Source organism: Oryzias latipes, chromosome 7 (genome assembly GCF_053564925.1).
Source record: "Oryzias latipes strain Hd-rR chromosome 7, Olatipes_Hd-rR_3.1".
Classification (NCBI taxonomy): domain Eukaryota; kingdom Metazoa; phylum Chordata; class Actinopteri; order Beloniformes; family Adrianichthyidae; genus Oryzias; species Oryzias latipes.
This window is the reverse complement of record NC_136243.1, coordinates 16,587,222-16,612,116: the sequence shown is the minus strand read 5'-3', so window position 1 is coordinate 16,612,116 and position 24,895 is coordinate 16,587,222. Positions and strand designations below refer to the sequence as shown.

General features: G+C 39.3%; 1 protein-coding gene across 2 annotated transcripts in view; it reads right to left on the bottom strand.

Moving 5' to 3' along the window:
* Positions 1-24,895, bottom strand: part of scube3 (signal peptide, CUB domain, EGF-like 3) — a 95,426-nt gene that overhangs the window by 44,080 nt on the left and 26,451 nt on the right. For both annotated transcript variants that reach the window (XM_011477411.4, XM_011477412.4), the window contains exons 2-4: positions 15,511-15,633; positions 11,228-11,353; positions 1,318-1,452 (exon numbers count right to left, since the gene is read on the bottom strand). In XM_011477411.4, the coding sequence (XP_011475713.1) occupies positions 1,318-1,452; positions 11,228-11,353; positions 15,511-15,633 (384 nt within the window). The remainder of the gene's footprint in view (positions 1-1,317; positions 1,453-11,227; positions 11,354-15,510; positions 15,634-24,895) is intronic.

The window sequence follows — 24,895 nt, the reverse complement described above, 5'->3', positions numbered from 1 at the left end:
TGAATAACAGGCACACACACACAGAAGTATTTTAATGAGGATCTAGTGTTTGCTGCATGGTTGGTGGACATGGAATAATTGCAATGTGACGTCTGCAGCGGCGTAAACCCTGTGTTTCTGTAAAAAATACTGCAGCTGTTGAAGACATGTCTTTTGCACGAGGTGTGCCTTGTTTTCTGGGATATGAGCGCTAAGGCAGGATGCTGAGGCCACTTTCAGCAGCAGATCAGAGTGTGTCTATGCTGATCATGGCCAATAACACCATCCAGAAAAAAAGAATAAGGTACAGGCTGAGAACAGACTGTATGCAAAGAAATAAAATGTAATGTCAGAAATTAAGGAGAACACTTTTTTAAAACTTAAAAACAGCTTAAATTTTGATAACTGGTTCCATATCGGCCCTCAACTTATCCCTAAGCTCCAAGGTCACAACGCTGGATAGCAGATATGCCGTGATTATCATTGTTTCTGGTGTTCCTAAAGCATTTGCAAGAGCAATAAAGATTTACTCTCCCTGTTCCCTACTCTTCCTCCTGGAAATACGGACTGCAGTCCTATGTGCATGCACTTGCACAAGTTTGCACCTGCCTCTCAGATGTGCAAAATACGGACCCAAGACAATGGTTTCAATCCTGCTTCACCTTAAATAAATAAAATGTGTGTGGTACTTTGATCTATTTCTATCCACTCCTCCTTCTTTTTTTGTGTGTTTTGCCAAAAACTCTCCTAATCCATAGTTATCATAGGCAAACATAACACATGAAAACACATGAAAATCGGTCAGTCAGTAAAGTGTGTGCCATCATGTTTGCACAAATTTCTTTACACACTTTAGTAGCTCAGGCCCTTTGACTAAGTGCAGCACTGCTGCTGCTGTGTTCTAGTGAGCCTCAGAGCAGGTTGGCTCTGCTCCTGTCATGTCTCCATCCCACAGGATTGCTCTATAAACAAAAGGTGCGTCTGCCTCTGGCTACACCTTTAATTGTTTTTTCTGTTCGGAGTCCCCCCGTAGGCCAATGTCATTCCACAGATACCTTAAATGCTGCCAAGCACTAGATTGCTTCAATTTGAAAGGCTGGCTGGAAAACAAAAAGAGATTTATCCCCCTCTACCTTTTTACTCCCTCCAAATTGGAGCCTTTTTCCCTTTAATCCTCTAGTGAGACTTTTTAGGATTGATCTTATCCTCAGGTTAAACCTGGGGGGGGGCACGGAATGGAATATTTTCCTAAACTACTGACTCAGCAAGATCAAATATGAACTCAAGGTTTCAGACTGTTTAAACATGATAACATGCACATGTGTGGATATGAAGGACCTTTAGGTCTTTGGATGCAGGTATGCTGGTTGTCACTCAGGAGGAAGCCTTCTCTGCAGCGGCACTCGTAGCTTCCCATCATGTTGACACAAATCTGTTGGCATCCGCCGTTGCCCTCTGAACACTCATCCACATCTGCCAAAAGAAACACACACAAACATCCAAAAGCAAAGAACAAAATTAATGAAGGCTCTTTGAGTCATAACTAACATTTGCACAGATTAGTATCAAATCGTGACTTGTTCAAAGGAGAGGGGGAGGAAGAAGGGCCTATTCTTTGTGTAACAGTGAACCTTCAACACATTTCCTATTAATAGTAATACTGTCGATGACCCCACATAAGAGTACCTGAGAACACAATCAATACACACAAAACAATTCAATTGACTTACATTTCCGAAAAAAAAGAAAAGAAGTTGACTTAAGCTATCAGAGTTGGTTGTGCCTGCCTGACAAAGTCAGACAGCAGAGCAGCATTGAAAACCTCCAACTGTGCAGCACTAAGCCATGAAAATGCACATGCAGCACAATCCCATGGCAAGAGGGAAACCTGATCCACCGAGGCCAGAGTACCTACTGATGACAAGTGTCTGTCAACCCCACGGCTGGAGGAATGTGGGGAGACAAGGGGGGGGGGTGAGTTTTCCTATGTTGTGCTTGGGGTAAAGCTTACTTTAAGTATCTACTGTCGTGTCGCCCGAGGTCTCATTCCGCCGCAGAGTAAGGCAAGAAACTGACCACCAGTGACAGCTGTTGAGGTCATTTCAGATTGTAAGAAATTAGTCTTTTTGCCTATCTCAGTGTCACATTTTTTTCAGTGGGGAGCATCTCTTAATGCAGTGGTCCCCAACCTCCCAGCCATGGACCAGGGCAGTTGGTACCATGCCTCAACCTATATTTTTTCGGTTTTATTTATAATCTGATAGTCAAGGAAGTTTTATTTTGAAAAACTACTAGAATTTCCCCACCAGATCAGACTCATTCTTGACACATGTCAAGTTGCACGGTAACACGTGTCAAAAATACATCTGCTACTTTCTTAGAAGTGCTGTGCTGACAACTAAATTGAAACCCCCAAGCTAGCAAAGTTAACAAAAAACAAACACATTTGGAAAGTTTGTTTCCACAAAAAAGAGCCAGAGAGACAATAAAAGAAGAGCCTTTGACTTCAAAGAAAAAGAGATCTGCATTTAACAGACAAAAACTAGGAGTCTTTACTTCAAATATGGATTTATTGTGACAATGATTTCCACACATCCTATAATAATCATGCATTACACTCATCAACCAACTTTGTATTGTTACACGGATGCTGCTATTAAAGTACTGCCGTTCCCAGGGTGTGCAATGAGCCAGAATCCAGTGTGGTTCCTTAGGCTAGACCCTTCACACTTTTGTCTATCTGGGTCTCCCTGTGCCTTGAAAATCCAGAGTTGTGTCAGGAAGGGCATCCGCCATAAAAGAAAAAAAACTCTCTTCCAAACCACCTGTGTCTGATTCGTCGGGGCGACCCCTAACGGGATAAAGTGAAAGGTAAAAAAATACCAGTTTTAGTGACTGTTCTTTTTGGATTTATCCGTCACACCTTAAAAGTTGGCATCTGATTTTTTTACCTTCCACTTTGACAGTTCTGTGTGAAGGGAAAATCTAGATCCCATTTTATTGGTTCCTACATACAATCAGGTGTACAAATAAAGTTTAAAGCAGCTGCAGATATTTTACAGGGCATATAGATAAACTTCACCCTCAGAAATTAAGGGAAACTGGGAGCTAAAAATATTTTTGGATGCCCACTTCAGCCTTGTACAGACCGGTCTTTAAAAAAATTATTTGACATTAAATCCGTCTGTGGCCACTGTCCAGATAGATTACTGTCCTCCTTGTTTTCCTTGTGTTGTCGATGTGCATACATCTGTACGCCGGGTTGACTTGTATGGTTGCTGTGGGTTTTTGGATTTTCCGTGCCTATGGAGGGTCAGAACAGGAGTGGCAGCCCCTACAGGGGAACACAGCTGTGTCTTGCAGTTCACCTGAGACTCATACAGCCACCTCCAAGGACATCATAAAAATGGAACGTACAAATGTTGTGCATGTGGTGAGTGTATTGTGAAGTATTTGTAAGGGTAATGTAAGTTCCATGCACTTGTGACGTTCAGGTGATGCTGTCATACGATGACCTTATGCCACACTCTCATTAGTAAGGTGCGTGTACCGGCCCTTTACTAACCATGCACAATTGGGGATGCAGGTGATATGTAAGTGCACACAGGAAAGCCGAGGGATGTCCACATAAACCACACTCTCATTGTCAGGGTACACATAAGGAATGCGCAATTAGCGCACACTTGTGACTTGAACAGCTGTATACACAAGGTTTCTTTTAATAAACTGTAAAACTAATATACACTGTCTGTTTGTCCAAAGTGAGAAGACTTCTGGATTAGATTTCCTTTCTAGGGAATTCTCAGCTCAAATGTAAGAAATTAAACCTCACTCAGTCCCCTTCTTTCTCCCTTTTTTCCTACAGGAATTCACACACATGTCAACTCACCATAGTATAGTCAGAAAGTAATATCTGACTGGACAGAAATTTTTGGAGCTGAAAGGAGCGAGCACCAGGGACTGTCGTCAGCTCTCCAGGAGTGCTGTCCTTTTCTCACATTTCATTAGAAAAATCCCAACAAAAACAATATGTTGTGTTGGTCAAACCTGATGGGAAGAACATCTTGTTGCAAATAAATGGAGCGGGGTCTCTAAAAATGTTTTTTAAAAGACATTTAGACTCAGAAAAAGTAACTATTTGTGATTTCATCGCTTTATCATGAGAGTGACAGCACCTGAGGAAAGGACACTGGAACTGAGGAAAGCTGGTAGGATTCTGCAGCTGCACCTTTACAGATAAATTGTTAGCAAGTATCAACAAACAGCCACAAGTAACAGCAAAGTAATCCAAATGCATAAAACCTTTACATCAACTCACTTCAGAGCACCCACAAACCAAAAGAAAAATATGCAAATGTATAAAGAATACACGTGAGATATGCAACCAGCCTCAGAGGGCCCAGGGGAAGTTCTCTTTCCATACCCTCAGCGCATCAATGAAGGTTTCATTTCCTGATTCCTTCAACTCCTCAAATGAGGCGTCGGCTGTCAGTAGATCTCTCTTGTTTAAATAGCTCCCATAATTGCCTGTGTTGTGCGCTGGGCAAGTCTGGCTTCCAAAGCAAATATTTCCAAGCGGAAAGGGTTTCTGGCTTGGCCAAGAGAAGTGCTCGTGTTATTTGGAATTTCAACTTTTTTTTCTCTCTCTTTAATTCTCCAGAGGATGGGAAAAAATGTTTTAATCAAGTTAAAAGGGCTGCCTCACCTCTGAAAAATGAGACACGACTGTGCTCTAACCTTGCTCCACTTGAGGACATGAAGGGAAAAACGAGTGTTCAAATGGAGAGAGATTAAGAGATTGGCTGTGTTTGCCGAGGCCGTGTCCCCTGGTTTCTGAGATAGCCTTGACTGTATATATAACATTTGGCCTTGCACAGAGTTTTAGAGCCATGTAAACATGATGGTTGCCTTACAGAAACTCCCAAACCCTCGTTTTGGACAAATTCTTAACACTGCAGTTCTTATTAGGGGTCGTTTTTTTTTTTTTTTTTTGCTGACTAGGCGAGGGAGAAAAACTGCTGCTGTTTATCATCATAGCTTGTGCATCCATCCCGCTGCTGTGGATCAGAGAGAACTCTCTCTGTGGTCCAGACAGACCAGAGACAAGGAGGTAAGTGGACAAATACTGGCCTTTTTAGGATTTTAATTTGCACCAGTAGAACATTTTCAGTCTATAACAAGACAGCAAACTGATGCTCAAGCAGAGGATATAGCTTGAAAACAGTCAAATTGACCTTAAAAAAAAGGAGTACCAAGTCACTGCTTACCAAGTTCAGACCCAGTTCCTGCAGTAGAAGGTAAAGGTCGGCATATAAAAAAAAAAAAACTGAATGATCTCAGGAACCCAGACATGGAGACGTTTTCATTGATGCTTTTGGAGAGCTCTTCAAAGCAAATAGACCTGATTTCTCAACATCATCCACGTCTTCCATGCATTGTAAATGATATACAGTCAACATTTCCATGTAGCAATGAGGCTAAAAACTTGACAGTTGCTTTGCCCACACCCGACAGGAACTTCTAGTTTATGAACACATTTTGGGACAAGCGTTGAGCATTGAATTTGACGCACGACAAAAAAATGGCAACTTAGGCTATTCAGTTGATTCGTGAATCATGTTTAGTGCGAATGCAGCATTCCCCATAAGTGCAAAGTAAGTTGCACTTTTCTCCCAAAAGTGCAACTTATATATGATTTTTTTTTCTTATTTATTATATATATATTTTTTGGCTGCTGCGATTTACAGTTTAAAAAAACATGGTACCTCTGTAACAATTACACAACACTCAGGAAAGCTGGATGGCCATCAGGTAGGCTAACCCGCACACAAAAAGCCTTACTGAATTGTTTGTGGTACCTTGTTTATGTCACCTATCTTTTGTCTTCTATGCTGTGCCTCCCTTTGTGAAAAAAAGTATGAACATTTTTTTTTTGGTTTGAAAAAATGGACAGCCCTTTCTATCAAATAAAACAACTTGGTGTTACTAAAAGACACACGTATTGAGAAGTTTGCAGAGTTTCCCCATTTGTCTGACTCCATTTCTCTGCACCTCATTGATTCTCATCTCCTAAGCAAACAAAACCTGCGTTCACCGAGGCGTTTTATGTGATCTGAGAGGATTGATTTTGATGCTATTACTCAGGCGAAAATAATAGAGCTGTGACTGAACTGAAGCTCTTTTGACCCCGGGTCTGTTTCCAAGGTAACAGATTTTGGTAAATAAGCATTAACTACAATCCCGAATCCTATAATAAACAAAAATGATGTGCTGAGATCAAACCGAATGGTATTCTTCTGTTCTTTCAGCACGTCTGGAACTATTTTAACAACATAAACCCTGGATAAGCGTCAGCGCTATGCCGAGGAGACAACCAGCTCTGCTTTGACATCTGACTGCTTCCAGCCAGCTCAGTGCTTCCACGTGCTAAGCCCAATCGCAGATTTGGGTTTCCAAGGCCCTGCCAGTAGGCTCAGTGAGAATTGTTCATTTCATGGTAGATGGGTCTTCGCAATCCAGGGTGAGAGAGATGTTAGTCTACAGGAGCCGGCTAATGCACCAATCTCAAATCTATCCTAACCTCATCACGCCAGCTACTTTCCTCTCTTCACATGGAGACTTTTGTGTTCGGATCAGTCTGTGCATGTCTCAACAAAAGCAAAGGGACATCTCATGGCACAGATATCACAAACTGGGTCCAATAGCACATAAAAGTAATAGTAAATAGTAGCATTGTAAAAGTAAAGTCTAAACGACAGAAAGCTGATTGAATAAAAGAGGAATTTCGTATGATATGCATACCTGCCTCAGGAACAGGTGCTCAAGTGGTCACTCCCAAAATGTGCTTTGTGGGTTCAAAGTTCTTGCATTCATAGCTTCACAAGTTTCTACGACCATTTTTGGGGTCTACGTACAAAACAGCCACAGAACGCATGTTGAAAATAAAACCAGTTTAACTTTGACCAATCAGGGACCCTGATTTTGACAGTGGCGTTTGGATGGTGCCCTTTGTAGTTCACGAAAGTCCCAACCGTTTGAACTTTGATCATCGAGGAGAAATTAATAATTGCGGTTTGTGCCCGGCCGCATTTATATGACACCAAGTCTTTTATATATCGGAACGGAGCTGTGTAAGACGAAGACTGGAACGAGATTTGCTCCACTTTGACATTTCACAACAAGCCTCCTTTAACTGTGAGTACATGCGCTAGTATCGGGTAGCAACAGTCCAGTTTGAAGACCGTCTGCTAAGAATACGAACATGCTGTGAACGTAGCATTACAGATACATCATTTTTGCTGATGTGTTGCTCCTCTGTGAGTCGACTATCTCTTTAAATGATCATCCTTTTGCAAAACTTAAAAGAACTATCATCAGGAAAAAATAGCGTTTAAAAAATCAAAGCTATAAATAAACGCATCAGCTGAATGAGTGGAGACTCTATTCTTCAGGAGAGATTGTATATTTTGTAACGTTATGCCGCCTTTTACCCTTTCATAACAAATATGTATTGTGCCTGATCTAAGAAAAAAACAGACCCAAAGCTTGTAAGATTTAAAATAAAAAAGATTTAAAAAAATAAAAAAAAACGTGTGGATTTTTACCATTATTGAACAGTACATCAATCGAAAACTTCCCATTTGTTAAAGCGGCCTAACGGAATGACAGAAGGAAACCCTCCTGCATTAATTGAAATGACCTTTTTTTAAGCTCCTACATCCTCAAAGCCCCTTCCAAAGCTATATTGTGCTCCTTTTGTATCATGGATTACCTCCCTGGGGAAGGTTAAAGTAAAAGGGCATTTATTTCCCCATAGACTGCACAGCAAATTGAGCCCTGCTCAATCAATACAGGCCAAATCCGTGTTGGTCAATACAAATCAAATGAATATGGCCTGCTAAGTTGTGCTTATGCACATAATGTGATGGCTGCATTTAGTTATCTGGCAAAATTGATAAAGTCAAACAGTGCAGTGGCAATGCGGCCTAGTGGGACTTATTACATTCTGCCTTTGTTTCCTCAAGTGAGTCAGTCTAAGGCCAAATGCCACTGTGATATTTCATCTCATGGTAGCAAAAGGAATATTTTTATTTGTGTTTTTTTTTCGTTGCTCCAGATAGAAATGAAATGCTGTCATTTGTGGTTGCAAGGAAAGGGAGTATTTGCGCAGATGCTCTTGCTATTAAGCTACTTGAGTGGAGCTCAACAAACTAGCAATGATGAGAGTGAAATGGGGTTTCTGTGGGACTTTAACCAAAACACACAGGTCATAAATGTGGGGATGCTGGTGCTACAGTGGGGAACTAATGGCCTTCCTGCATCTGGTTTTCATTGTAAAGAGGATGTGTGTTTTGGATTAAATTGACACCGATTCCACTGTTTTTCCTTCAGCTCACAAAAAAAAAAGGTCGTACAGCTTCAGCAGTCAAGATGTGATGCAATTAAGTGTTCTTATTCCCTCACCTCCAAGAGATAAAGTCGCGACCTTTATAAGATATGTAATTAAGTTCTTACATGCTTCAGTGCTTCTCATAGTGCACATTTTGAGAAGGTACACTAGCTCACTGGGAGTGAAATTACACGGTGAATGACATCTCTCTCTGGGCTCTGACAGAAGTAGAGCACTATGATATTGCATTGCTTCCACCCTGCTGACTCTCTGAAATCTTTGTGGGGTTTTGGGCAAACAGAAAGGGGACCTGAGAATGCACAACGCTCCCAGTAGCACTCCGTCGCCTTCAGATACTGTACAATGTCATTATGCTGCCAACACGTCCAATTACATGGGGCTGTGTGGCACGTGCAGCAGCTAGCAAGCAAACAATATGTGGATGGGGATGCATGCACACTGGCCTGACTTGTGTCACTGTGGCAACAGTCCCACACACCGTTGCCCACTCAGAGGCAGAACAAAAATGAGTGAAATCACTGGAGCCTGGCGAAAGATCAATATGTGCTAAACCGAAGGGAAGCACATCAAGGTTTGGACACACCACACTGAAGAACCTTTAAAGGATCAGGTGACTGTCTCTTCCTCTACTTCTGGGACATCTGGATAAGGTCTGACCTCATCTGGGAACCAGCTGCTTTGAGTGACTAGACAGCCTAATCTTTCCTCAGTAGCCAAAATGAGCTTAAATCTGGGAAAGGAAGCTGGGGCTTCGGCGTGAAACCTCTTCTATACCTCTTCCTGTCCTCTCCTGTGTGACTATTTCTGAAGCAGAGCACGAGGGTATGAGAATGGTTTATGGTCCTACTCTGATCATCTTTTGATCTATTGCAAAAGTGTTCCCTGTGGTCTCTTGATTATGATTCTGCCGTTTTTTTTTTTTTGCCAAAATCAAAAACCTGTGTTGTTTTCTAGGACACAGTTTCTGTAGAGCAGCAGGAGTTCGTTAGAATTTTGTCTCTCCATTGTGGGGGGAACCCTTGGTGTGAAGAAAGCCTGCCCCTACTTCCCATCAGCCATCTGCTTGTACGATCTCCTGCCAGCTTACAGCCCCTCACACTTCCAACTTAACATTACCGGGGCAAAAAAATAAAAAAATGGCAAGGATTCCTGGAGCAATCCAGCCGTACAAGTTTTGAGTCAGATGCCAGCTCAGACAAGGAAACGAAGACGTGCATGGATCTAGTCACGCATCAGAATGGAATGGAGTAGGGAGCTTGTCATCTGCCAACTGTAGCAACTACATCACACCTACAAGCTTTTTCCAACAGCAATGTTTTTGTCTGCTCCTGATTCAAAATGATTTCAATAAAGAAATACTCTGAAAAGCAATTTTAGGTTAATTTTCTTTATATATGTCCTCCATCAGGAGAAAGATGCCACAAGAACATGTTTAAAAGTCCATGTTTTCATTGGAGGGGGTCCTTAAAATATTTACTACAATATACCTCTAACTTTCAGATCTGAAGGCAAAAGCTGAGATTTGTACTTGGAAGTTGTTTCAGTGGTTAGAAGTTGATCGAAGATGAGAAAGATTTTTCTTTCCAGTCTCTGCCCATTTATAAGATTGTTGTTTTAAGAAATAAATACAATGTGGAATTTTTTTCTGACAGAATATCATAGAGATCGATTGACACATCTCTGTTTGATATGACAGCAGAGGCCAAACAACCAAATATTGCAATTACACACCTGCACGCAAAGCGGGAGCTGATCCGTGGCGCGGCAAATGATCCGTGCAGAGCTGAACGCCATTACTAAATGACTTGGAAAATAGCCTTGCTTTACAGTGTAGATACAACTGATGAAGAGGCTGGGAGAGAAATGGAAGGAAAGCAAAGACTACTACAGTAACCTGGGTTCATCGCTGAGTCATAAGAGATTTAATATCAATTTCACAATGTGAATGCTTTTATTAAGTATATCTTTAACTGAACATTCAGTTCAGATATGTGGGTTTTGTGACTGTGGATCCAACAGTGCTGCTTTAAAGCCTCCTTTAGCAGTGACTCATTACTTCATGTTGGTACCCTTGTGTGTCACGACTGGGAAATCTTTATTTTTCTGTAAAGAAGTAAAAAAGTAAAGCAAGAATCAAGGTTTTAAGCTAATTGAAATGCATTATGCTGAAAATAAAGCCCAAAGGGGGAAGATTTCTGAGAAGCGACATGATTTGACTTGGGGGTTTCAAAACAAAAGGCAAGAATGGTGGGTGGATGGGGGAGAAGAAGAAAGACAGAAAAACAGGCTGGGGGTGGGTGGATAATGTCTCAGCTCTCAGCAACAGGAAGAGAGCAATATTTTCCCTAATTTCATTACCTCTTTAGTGTAACACGTCTTGAACGAGTGGTGCACCGGTGAAATTTTAAACCATGGGAAAGAACTGACAGCTCACTCAGAGCACTCAACTCAGGGTCAAGTGCTTCATAAATTTCCTCCTTTTCATCTGACTTATTATTGGAAAAAAAAGGTCTCAGCTCTGCTTTTGTAAAAACACATGTAAAAACACAACCTGCTATGTGAAAAGGGAATATCTAAAACACCAGTCTAATAGGAGCTCTGCTGAGCTTTGAAACATAAATTACCATCAGCGATGTGACATTAGAGATTTATAGAGATGGATTTATGCGGCCACATGGACTATATCAGACTAGGTTTGAAACTTGATACGAACCGGTAAGAATTATTGCACTCTTTCCTGATAAAAGACCCTTCAAATTGCTAAGCCAGCAAAAGTTATAGTTAGATGTGAAAAGTGCAGGAGAATTATGCAAATGTAAACGTCATCCATTAACTCACCTAGACAGTTGTGTCCATCGTGTGCCAGGCGGAAGCCATCGTAGCATGTGCATCTATAATTTCCGGGGATGTTGATGCACTCATGGACACAGCCACCGTTGTACTCTGTTGCACACTCATCAACATCTACAAAAAGAGGAAAGAGGATCATCTTCTGTTTGATAAAATGTAGCTTTTGTTACACATATTAATGCTCAGCTATAAGGTAAAAGGATACTCATTGTTCATGAATATATTATTTGAAATAACTGTCAATTAATGCTTAGACCATGTAGGTTTTTTTTTTAAGGACATAAGTGTTCTGGTTAGCTTGATGGTTTCCTACGGTGACCGTCTAAAAGTAAATTGTAAGAAAATATTAAAAACAAAAAAAGAAAGAAAGAAGAAACATCAAGTAAAATGAATGAAAATGTTTTTACTCAGAAGCTACATTCACACTGCGTTCACACACTCGATAATGTATATTCAAGCGGCCATTTCCAATGAAAGCCCTATTTCATTTTGCACATTCAAAAATTTCCATCTGTTTTCAGGCTCCACGTACAAAACGCGTGCCTGATGAATGCAGGTCGTGACATGAGGATGGCATTCCTTTTAATGCATGGAAGTGCCAACCATTTGCCAACTGCGGCTTGTACCTGGTAGGAATTCCATGACACCAAGTCCTTCATATATTAGAACAGAACAGTGAAAGAAAAAATCTGGAGCAAGATTTGTAAGATTTGCACCGCATCAACCTTTCACACCTATCCTCTTCCAACTGCAGGTGGCGGACATGCCTTAGTAAAAAGTAGAAAAAGAAGAAGAAGCCCCTCCGTGCTTGTCTAGAGTAACCACCATGCACGTTCAAGAGCCCAAGTTTAGATCGTTTTTGAATGAGTCACATGGCAAGTGTCTGTAGCTTTAAGGCCCGTACACACCGGGACGAATATTCGCCAGGCATTATTCGCCAGCGTTTTTCGCCACGTTTTTTGTGTTCACACCCAGGCGTTTTTCGCTGACGATGAGCCGAGCAAACATGCAATTTCATTCCCTGACATTAGATGGCGCTTAATGTAAACAGAAATACTCCTGTACACAAGGTGGCGCTGCGCAACTTTACGCTTCTTAAAGTCGCTTTTCACTCAGAAGAAGAGAGCAAGTATTTACGCGCTTGTCAGAATAATACAAAGAAAACATGAATATTTCAAGCACCAGTAACTTCAGAAGCTCCAGACACGTGTGCAATAGCGCCATTCTCATTGGTCGAATAGATTTCGACGAAAAAAAAAAAACGAACCCGAGGCGTTTTTTTTTTTTGGACGCTTGGCGTTTTTTCGCGTCGGTGTGCACACTCTCATTGGTGCCCTTTGTTTAGTCACGAGGCGTTAAACGTCGGCGAAAATCGCCGGCAAAATTCGTCCCGGTGTGAACGGGCCTTTACTCTGATAGATTTATCTGACCTTTTTTCAGTTTCACTTGTGACGTGCCTTTTAAAATGCACGTCTCAAAGATTTCATTCTCAATTACAATTTTAATTACATTTTTTTAGCAGTTAAACTTGGTTAACATTTTGATTTACATTTCAATTTCTGTTGTTTTCCTTGAGTATCGGTCTTGCGTTTAGTACAAAAAATATTTGGCAAAGTATTTTGGGATACAGCAAATGTTCCAGCATCACAAATAAAAATCTCCTTTAATTTAAATGTACTTTCAAAGGGCTAGAAATTTTCCAGTGACATGCGAAACTAAAAGTAGGCTAGCTAAGAGAAATGTTGCCTCAAGTTTACAACACTTTGCTAATACAGCCACGTTATTGTTTCCGATTATTTTTTTTAAAGTTATAATCACTGCAACAAAATACTTAATACACCTTAACCTTTTTTGACTTCCTTCTAGGAGTACTTTTGAAAAAAAAAAACAGCTGTTGCAATTAGCACAGTCGCTGCCATGGTGTGACTTGGCCGCATGCCATGTTTCATTTTCAAGCCTACAATACTCTAAAATTAGCAAATTATTGCCAAAAAAAAGCCTTGAAATGTGACATCTATGGTTTTTACTTAACAAATAACTGATTTTATATTTGGTTAAAAATGGCCTTAAAGAGTGAAAAATAGATTGTAGACTGGGATGTCAGCAGATGTCCATGCACTTTAGAGTTATGATGAATGTTGAAGGGCATCTACTGTAGCTACCCACAAAGGGCTAACCGAAAACACGGTTCAGCACTTTACTGGTTCATTTGATGCCGATGATCCTTGATGGTCCATTCTGAAACTTCCTCTCTCAGGATTTAATTGGGCTTGACAAGAGACCAATAAAGAGAAAACTGAAAACATGCCTCACATCCTTCCTCATTCATTTCCATAAAATCTGTCCATTACTTGCATTAAAGCCCAGAATCACATATTTCTTGGCTAAGTTCTGAACATAAACTACCAAATTATGGTTATTTCTGCTCCTCTGACTGTTTTAAGTTTAGATATAAAATGCCCAAAAATGACAAGACCACAGTTTGTGTGATTTTTTAAATTCAGGCTACCTAACTCAGTCTGCTCTCAGTATTTGCCAGAAATTCTGCCTTTTAGGCTTTCATAACATTTCATAACATTTCGCTAAAGCACCATAACCAGAAATTACAGCCTTGTGTTTCTTAACACCTGTCAAGGTTCTTACACTTGAACCTGAAATTTTTACCTTTCATGTCAGCATTAATTCTAGCTGTGTCAACCTTGAGTTATTGGTGTTTTCACATCTGTCTAAAAAGGGTTGGGATTTGCGTTTGAGTAATGTTTGACTGAGGAGTCAGTACATTCTTTTTTTATTGTAAGGGTTCCACGCTTAAGGTTACCGTTCTGCAAAAAAGCAATTTTGTTTCTCTACAGTGGGAAGAAAAGGGGGTTTAAAATGACCACATTTTGCCACTATCTGCAATTGCTCCTCCACTGTTTAGAAAAGGCATAATAATGATAATTATTTCAATCCTTAATTCTTGAAACGTAACAAAGATAAAATAAAAGATTTTTTTCTTTTAGGGGGAATATCAGTAAAAAGTTAAAATAGGATAGACAAATATACGTAAAAGTTATGCGTTTGATTTATAGTAAATAAAGCAATGTCAAAAGCAACATATGAGTCAGCAAAAAAAAAGGATGAGTTGCTAAGAGCTTTGAAAATAGTTTGATCTTCTCATCTCAGTGACCACTTCCAATGAAAGGTCTATCTTTCGCTTAGCTACGCAACTGTTTTTGGGCTCTACAAACAAATTGTGCAGCCACTGAACGCACACTTAGCGTTCAACCATGTCCTACTTTCACCAATCAGGGACTCGGATTTGATAGTGATGTAAGGATGGCGTACATTTTAATTGGCATCAGTGCCAACCATTTGTGAATTGATTAGAGGAGAGAAATTCATAATTGCAGTTTTTTCCCGGTTGGTACCATATGACATCAAGTCTTTCATATATTGAAATAGATCTGTGAAAGGAGAAGCCAGAGCAAGATTTGAGATATTTTCACCACTTAGACATTTCACACCAAGCCTCTTTGAACACAAGGTGCAAACATGTGCTGGTAAACAGTAAAAAAAAAGAAAATGAAGAAGAAGCCCTTTCCTGTTTGTCCAGTGTGAACCCGTTCCTTAATGCGCATCACTTGCAATGGTATGTCCGTAGCTTTAAGCTTATTGGACACACAAACTAACAATTATGATAGAAAATACATACCAAGCTTTTCATAACAAGCAGAAATCCACCAGAAGCAACCAGTCAACTAACTGAAGGAATAATACTGCTTGAAATAAAAAACGCCATTGAGAAATGTGGTTTTGTAATGGCAAACGTAAAAAGTATTGGGTATAATGATCCCCAGGGTTTGGACAAAGAAAAAGGTTGCAACACTGTTGTGCATCAAAGAGTGTGAAAGGCCAGCCTCTGGCGGCAAAAAGATCCTGACAGCAAACAGGGGCCTCTCTGCTGTTTCAGTTGCTGTCTTAATTTTCCCCTCAAATATGCGCAGGAAATTTACTGCTTCATTTCATCTTGTCACAAAGGACCACTCCACCTGGCCTCCACCCCCTTTCTTCGCTTTCAGCTTTCTCAGTTGTCCGGAAAAATTGCAAAGCTAATGAGATCTATTAGCTGAGACAGAAGCTCTCACCAAACTTGTCACTGGCCCAGGGGCTTACAACATAAGGCAATCCACTTCATTGTACAGGAAAAAAAATGATGTACATGTTCCCACAGAGGGGAGCAGAAGTGTGTGCCTTCACACACAGAGTGGTAATCATCTGCTGAGTTTTACCTTCACAATGTTTCCCATCTCCTTTGTAGCCTGACTTGCAGATACATTTATATGACTTTGGAGTGTTCTGGCAGATGGCATCAATACTGCAGTTGTCCAGCGCCTCTGCACATTCGTCCACATCTAAGAGAAAAGAGAGAGGGAGATATGAGCATGATAAGAAACACTACCTGTCAATGTTAAGAGGAATAATGAGAAAATATCCAAATGAGCATAGATTGTATTGAATGTCATGATGAAGATAAAAGATAAACGCTTGCTTTCCAAATGTGGCACATGTGGAAGAAAGAATGTGATGGAGTTCAGGTAAACCTGGAAAATAAATATTTCTTAACTTATTATTTGCTTTTTTAAACCAAAAATAGGAAAAAAATCTAGCATTATTCTGACTACCTGCTGTTTCTAAACCTATTTAAATACCAAACATTTACACATAAAGCATGTTAAGGAAAAAAACTGGTATAAATAACATTTCAATTCAAAGTCTACACACTCTGAAGAGCTCAAGTTCCAAAGAACTGATATAATATATGTATATATAATATATATTATAATATATAATAACATTTTGCGTAATTTTCTTATTTCAAATTTAAACTGAAACGATCAAACTTGACACACAGAAAAGCATATGAAATGATTGATCCTTTAGATTGTTTTATTCTTTGCATGTTTCTTAAGGTGCTCTTATTTTAGACTTTGGGAGGGCCCAAAACTAGCACTGATCACTGCAAAAGCAGCATGAAGAAGAAAACGCATCAAGCACACTACAGCAAGTGCATGTACAACTCTTAGACCATTCACCTTCTCTTTGATTTGATGGACAGCCACTGTAGTAAACCAATATGCACTAGTAAATACACCGTGACCGTTGTTATTAAGCAGAAAAGAGTTTTCTTGTTTGCTCTGCACCAGAATTCAGGACAGTGTTCACAACTTCCAAACATGAAGAATTACCTGCTGACTGTAAAACCATCTAATATAGAATAGAACCAAATAGAACGGCTGTTATCAGTAAAAGAAGAAATACCAACCTTGGACAATCGACAGTTATGGACCCTTTTTACTTTTCCCCTACAGCATTACTTTATTATAAAAAAAAAAAATACAAAAAAAATATTTAAAAAAGTAAAACAAATGATTAATCACTTATTGAAAATTGTTAAATTGATTGTCTTTTAATGATATTACTTCACTTTCTCCAAAAATTGATAAATTGATTCAAAAATCTTTCCTAATGTAGCATCATTTTGCACATGTTTTTAACTTTTGATACTTGATGAAATTTTGCTATGAAAATTCCTGGAACAGTGTTGTCTATTTTACTGATATAGTATTATGTTTTATTCATATGAATGGCTTTTATAATTAACATAATCTGCATATATTTCAGATGACTGATCTGCATTTGCCATGTTGATTTCTAAAATAGTTATTTTTGACGTAAAACTTAAGTAATTGCTCTTTGTCATGTGCTTTATCGATATCTTATGATTTTTAATTCTGTCTGATAAAAACTGGGAACCGGATATTGATAAATCATGTAATAAAATGGTTATAGTATAACGGGGTGGGATTATATAAGTTCGCTTCCTTCCACTCCCTTTCAAGCAATATTTATTAATATGTCTAATTATCCTAAGTTTGATTAGTTACTGTATGAATGTATAACTGATGATTATATTGCTGTTGTGTATTATTTCTAGTTAATTGCTTGAAATAAACCATTTCAAATCAAATCAAATAAAAAATCTATTGTTGCAATACATGTAAAAAAAATATGATCTCAAAACTAAACCTGGATCTGTTTTATTCTGTATATAAATTTTAAATGTGGTGAGAATCATATGTTGATTTTTGACAGTGTAGTTAAAAATATGTATACTTTTAAATTACCATCACATTACAATACGACAATTCATGACAAATTCAGAGATGTTCTTTAATTTGGACCCAAAATGTTCCTTTGAACAGACACGATTGGATAACATGGTGCATGACTGGTCTAAAACATGCATTCAAGATTAAACCTTAATGCAAAAAAGAAAATTAAAAACAGACCATCTAACACTTTGTCAATTCTAAGTATGCATCTAATTAGAACACAGTTCTAGCTGTTGTGTAACTGCTGGATTGAGTTTGAAATGGAAATTAAATTAACAAGAAGTCTGACTAAATTGGCTTTCGTGGATTTCCTAATCCCATCCAATCCCAGTTGACCTGCCCAGGTGTTTAGGATTACCCTGAGGCACATAGAGAATGGACATCGTAACAAGGTTTACACAGCTCCCAGAATTCACCCCTATCATAAGTCCTCTGCAGGAACTGCCTGATTCCAAAGGGAAATGACTTACGACCTAAAGCCTTGAATTTAGCATGCTGAATAGATCTGCCTTCTCCTGGGAGTCTGCTGTGTGAAAAAGCCGACAGCACAGAATATTCAAATTCTAAAGAGTTTGAGTCTTTAAACACATTTAAACAGGCTGTGGAAACAATACGAATATTCAGGTTTTTACATTTACAGAAGTTTAAAAAATATATCTAAAGGTGTTAGTTTCAGCATTTAATTATCATTGGGTTGCCATAACAACATTTACTCATGAATATTAATATCAGTATAAATCTATGTGATAGAGAAGGAAGGCAGTCTCAAAAAAGTCAAAGTTAGTATTAGACACAATTGAAAACAAAACAGAAGTCTGTGCAAAAATGTGTCCTGTGTTCATGTAAGGTTGTGTTTTAGACTTTCCCACTGGGAAAGACCCACTTAAACTGTGCAGCTGCCGCGGCGCCGCTGACAAAAATTCTGGGACAGTCGAGTGACCCAGCTTCAGAAAAGTGTGAGCTAAAATTGCTAACTTTGTGGCACAAAGCGCAACAGCCTTGGCTAAAATTGAAGAGTTAAAGTCCCATTCCAACTATATTTTGATCTACCGTAAAACCGCCCCTTCGTGGTCTGTTGTGATCTACCGGTAATTAACAACTTTGAATGAATGTATGAATGCTTATTGTATTGTGTTGTGCATTATTCTGTGATTGCTTGAAATAAACCATTTCAAATAAAAAAAATGATGCAGTTTTTAGCCAAAACCCAACAACTGTGTCGTTTTTGGAGGGTGTATTCAGACTGGAGACATTTGGTTTGTTTAAAGTGAACCCGAGTTCATTTCCCCGATAATCAGGAACAAATCTGAATAAACACCCATTTAATTGACTTAAAGCTAGAAAGGTTACGTCTGAGTCACAACTGCCTTTTTAAGTGGATAATTTTAAGCTGTCTGGAAAGGAAAAGCACTGTATTATCAATCTGCACAGCATGCTAATATAGCAAGGTTGTCAGCAGAAGGCAGTTGAGACATAGCACACAGTAATGCCTTAGTCACAACTGCCCCTACAGGTGGACAATGACTGTCTGCCAGTGACACATGGGTATACTGGTTTAAGGCATGCTGGTTGCCTGCACGAAATGTTTGGGTTGTAGACAGCTATGTGAGCCCGTAGAGCAGGGGGGTCAAACCCATTTTCACTGAGGGCCACATCAGCATAGTGGCTGTCCTCAAAGGGCCAGATATAACTAATACATGTAACTAAATGTAATGAAAAATAAATGTAACTATTCCTTAATGTTAAATAACTCACTTATTTATTTACTATAACTTTTTAAAGTTACAATTACAGTTGCACAGAAGACATATATTTACTTATTACTCTAGCATAAATCCTTTTACATTTGATTCTGTCAGGTTAGGTTATATGGAGAGTGTTTAGGTCCAAATGTATATTTGCCCAATCCGATATTTCAAGCCCAAATCCCTGTAGATATGAATAAATACACACCCATTTTTATTTTTTATTTTAGGAAATTAAAAACTTTTATGCTCTCGCAGACCACGTTAAATGACATGGCGGGAGTGTAGGTTCATTAGCATCCCATTTGGTGTCCTACGGGCACTTAAAAGTCTCATGTGCACTCTGTGCGTGCAGCATTTGCGCACGCTCAGTAAGAAGCCAGTGCACGCCACACTAATGAATAGAGTGTGGCGTAATGTGACGTCATCACCTGTACGTCAGAAGTGCGTGCAACTTATAAATACTTCACAGTACATTTACCACACACATGACAATGGTACGTTCCATTTCCTTTAGGTCCCTTAACCCTTGTGCTATCTTATGGGGGTCCAGATGACCCCACCCTTACATTGACGTGTTATCCCTACCATGACAAAGGTGGATAAAGGTAAAGAGGATTTCATGTAATCCATGGACACCAGTGAAGATCAAAAATCATTGAAGAAAATAGGTTAAGCGTATTGTCTTGTGGGGTCCATATGACCCCACTCCCAATGCTAAAGTGCCTTAGATAGCACAAGGGTTAAGTCGTCCACGAGCCCAGAAAACCCAGAAACCTGCAGCACCCTAATGGGTCAACCCCCATACAGGTGCATGTGAAATATGCATGAGCTAGTTGATAAAAGAGAATGGTCAGGCAAAAGGGTACACTATTATACTGTTTTATAATAGACAACAATATTCTATATTTTTCTAAAGAATATATTTACATCATTTACTTTATTAGAATAATGCTTCAACTCATCCTCCTTTTAGCTACTAAAAACATGTTTACATCAGCATTTTAGCTTGTTTAGAATATGGGCCAATTTTTGGCTTTTGTGACTTTAGATAAAAAATGGGAAAAGCTTTAGATCTATTGAAAAATGTTCCTTTCTTTGACCGTTACCTAGAATAAATTAAATATGAAAAACATTTAGTGTCAACTTTGCACTTAAACCGGGTATGTCCTTTTTAGAACTTTTAAAGTGTTTTTTTACCTTATTGTTTAAAAACACAAGTACACTTTTTTCCCTTTTTTTTTTAAATCAGTAACGTTATTAAGACATTATTTTTAGCTTTTGTAATACGTTTGCAATGACTTCTGAGCTTTTGGAACTTACAATTTGTGCTTTAAGAGCCTTTATAAAAATTATAGATAACTCTTAAAATGAACACATGAATTTTCCAAGAAAATACATTTTTCCTTGTCATACAATAAAAAAATAAGACAATTATCATTTTTGCCAACATCTGATTGCCTTAATAAATTAACTGTGTTTGTTGAACAATTTAGCAAAAAATATTGAGAGCAGGACGCTAATACGGATTCTCAAAATTAGAGGACACCGTTATGTTTTTTTTTATTAATAAAGATTTAATTATAACTTTTTTATCTTAACACATTTGTGAAGGAGCATTTAAAACACCATCACTTTTTGCCCTCAAAGCTGTTAAATGTTGCACGAGTTCACTGAGCCTTGCACTAATTTATATCATCCAGGAACAATGTCATTTCTTCCACTGGGGTTCTTCCAGGAGAGCAGGGGAGGTCTTGTGAGGAAGTGTTTTTTCTGTACAAAAGGTATTAATCACAACAAAATATCTGTCTTTCTGTCAGGACTCCTGGTTTTAAATCTCAGCACCTCCAAGATTCATTATGCAGAAATTCAAACAATCCCTCTATTTATCAAATGATTAATGTTGCCATGTGGGGCATCTGTTCACTTTATCATTCTGCTCTGTTGTGCAGTTCCTCTGTGTGCGAGTACACACATCATAAGTTCTGAGCACGCACAAAGTACACAACTGCTATTACAATTAAGATGGACCGTGCATGTTTTTCCAAGCAAATCACTCAGTGAATACATAAAACTGTCAATTATGCATTACATTTACTTCACAGCTCGATATTTATTCTCTGTTAAATTTACATCTAGACAGCCTGAGATGGTTACTACTTCAGGCAGTTGTTGGGTGCAGCAGATATAATGCTTGTAAGATATTGGATAACAGCTTGTTGCAATAAATCATAACTTGGGAGTAATTAGGGATATAGTTGAGGGGGATCCAACAATTTTTAAGAACATTTGCTAATGTAATGTAATCATGTTTGGGTAGTTATAATGCAGAAATACCTTTGCATCCTATTTGAGACATGCTTCATAGAGCAAATTGAAGTGCTGTGAGAAACCTGCACTACATAGTTGTGTAGTTTTAGTCGGTAATGATGCTACAAGGGAAGGTTTTTCTCTATTTAACCACATCTTTGCAAGCTTGTGTGTCATGATCAAGTCGCCCGGTAACAACCATAGCTGCTCTGTGATGAGTTCACAGACTGAGAAAAGAAAACCAAGGATAAAAATAGTATTTTATGAACCTCTAGTATTAATTCCAACATGTGAGTTGACAGTTTTTTTGATCTCATGATAGCTAAACTTGCTTTTTCTTGATGAAAAGATGGTATCTCTCAAAATGTATGAATTTCCACCGCTCCACAAATGAGATCCTTCTCCTATTTCTTCTGCATTCAGAAAGAAAAAAAGCTTTTTGTTGGAAATGAAATGACAGTCCCTGAGTCCTGAAAGTCTGCCAGTTAAAAAAGATTCTGAAGCATCCAAAGTTAGGAAAAGGTTCCAATGCTGAGAAAATCTTCTCTATCTATAGATTCAAACACTGCAGGCTGGTATAAAGTGAAATGAACATTGCCTGACCTAGTTTTGATGGAGATGAAGATCTGTCGTCATCTACCTGTTTATGGCCACCTTCATCTACACAAAAGCAGCAGTACTGTCAAGTTCTTATTCTTTTATTTCTCTGTTTCTTTACGCTCAATTCAACATTTGATGCCCTGTGAGAATCTCTAAAAAACACAAATAAATGCTTCTTCAAATCTGCTGGGTGAATGACAGACACAAAAAGGTTTTTGACAGTAATTTCGTCCTACAGACCTCCAGGTTAAAGTGAGAAATTTAATCTGCAGAAAAATTTGGATGAGTCTGCAGCTGTGGGGTTATCAACGATGGACAGAAAACTCCATTTTAAATTCATCCTGGAATATGGAATACAGTGGACATAACAGGCTGATTACAATTTAGTAAAAAACTGACTAATCTTCAGAAACGTTTCGCTTGCAATTGCAGCAGCAATAATCAGTTTAATCCCTGATTATAGCAGCCTCAAATACAGACAAAGAGAAGGGAAAGATGTTTTTACTGAACTGTCACCCTCCACTGCAGTAAGTGGTGATTTGCTTTCTTTCAGCTTTTTCTTTCTGCATTTTCCACATTTTACTTTATATTTTAGAATAGTCATTAATTTATCTGAGTCCCAAGCAGGGATACAGGGAGACTGAAGCCTTCCCAGCCATTGTTGGGAAAAGGTCATATACCTCTTGGACAGTCCCTTGTAAGGCCAAACAAAGACAAACAATAAAACGCACTCCCAACTAAAGTTCCTTGTTGGAGTGTGAAATTTGTTCTCCACCTTTAACAACAGACTGTAAATACTAGGGACAGCTAAGCCCCTCCCCTCTCGTGTTCCCAAATAGGAAGTACCCGCTGGTTTCAAGAAGCCAAAATCCCATAGACTTCAATTGAAAAAATAGACAGTTATTGCTCAGTCATTCTGTTTGTTAGAATAACCATTCATGCTCTGATACCTTCTTCTTAATCATCTTTCTAATCCTTATTTATTTTTAAAGTTATTAACTGACCAATCAGATGCCTCAGTAAAAGCATGTGGGTCTGACGTTGACGTCTGAAGTGTTTGATTGACAGGTCTTTTTAAAGCGGTTCTTAGAAAATTACAACAAAGATTTTCCCGTGTCTCTTGAGCTCCACGCAGGTGAACCAGGAGTGACAAACTGCAAAAATAAGAATAAGGATTGACAAATGCAAAATGTCTCTTAACCACTTGAACAATTCTCCAGAGCCCGGGTTACTGGCTGTATGAAGGGAAAGCTGAAGACAGTCTATGTTTCCATTACACGAGTGGGCAAAACTTTATCGAAATTCTAGAAATTTCGAAAAAGCATAATTTTGCTGTTTCCATTGAACGAACGACCCTGGGAGTATTTCAGGCAGGCAACTCGAGCAGTGCGTTTACGTGGTTACTCCTCCCCGTGGGTGGTTCAGTCTAATTAACTCACCTGTTTTGCGTCCTACTCAAGTTCCAGATGTGCGGTCCAATCCCTCTTCTTCCATTTCCGCAAGCTCTGCGTTCATCACCAGTTCTTCATGCTCGCTGTTCTCCTTCTCACTTTTCTCAGTGGCATGATGTCTTCCCCCCGTTCTTTCGGACCAGATGGTCCCCCTTTTTCTGATGTGGGGGTGTCCGTCTTCCCTGCGTCAGCCCCTCCTTTTTCAGCTGCTCAGGCAGTGTCGCGGCTCCCGCGTCTTTCGGCGCAGCAGCACCCGCGTCTCAGGCATGCATCTGTGGGGGAGCGTCATGCAGTGTTCGGGTCATCACTGGTGCTCAATCGGGATGTCAGGGCCTTCCTGAAAGCCGTCATCACCGGAATCTCTATGGTAAGCGTGCCATGCCTCCCTCTTCATCTGTGTTTTTACGTGTTGAGGCTTTTCCACGTTGCGGCTCTTCCTGGTTCTGCTCAACCCGATCATCGATGACGACACCCCTAAGGACCCTGGGAATTGCAGTTCCTGTTCTTGAAAGTAATGATGCACACCTAGTTCAGATTCTGCTGTGTGGCTCTGTGTCGTCCAGTTCCCGTTTTTGGGTTTGTGGGGTTTTTCCGTGGTTATTAAGGCTGGCGGTCCTCACTTGGACAGGTTTCTCACCCTCGCTTAATTCGATGAGACTTTTGGCGTTTTTCTCTGCTGTTTGTGCTGTTTACCCTTTTGTTATTTAGGAGCTGGATGTGAATTTGGCCATCATTTCGGTGCTGGCTTTGTTATGGCGGCTCTCTGTTTTTGTTTCTTTTTCTATTAAGGCAGCTTTACATTCCATAGTTTAACCAGCGTTTGGATTGGTCAGTCGTTGGACCTGTCCCTCTTCTGTGGACATTTTCTGTGGCTCTTTTTTCTCATTTTAATTCACTTGGTCCAGAAACAGCTCGTGTCGTCACAATCGCATGCTCAGTCGTCTGGTTCTGCTCCGCCCTTCCTCCATTATTATTTCCACCAGGCGCAGTACATGGACGGGGAAGGCTAATATCACAGATGCTTTCGCTGTTCTGTCTTTCCATCCCTCCCAGTGGCATCTTTTGGCGCTAGGCCTGCACAATGAATCGCAAATTTATCGTTTTCACAATTTCAAGCTGTGCAATATCCATATCGCAAAAGTCGGCGAAAATTGTAATGGTAAACCTTAAATGTGCTAAAACAATCTCCATGGCAACTTGAACTATTTCATGAATTGAATAAATCCCTTTATGCATTTGACCAATCAGATGGAGCCCTTCAAATTGTTGACCAATCGGATGGAGCTTTTATGTTGGATGTTGCCCTACTAATTAAACGAGGGTCATTTGGAGAATAATTTAAGGTATTTTGACTCTTATTTAAATTAACCTTTGCAGTGAAATGGAAACGTTTTT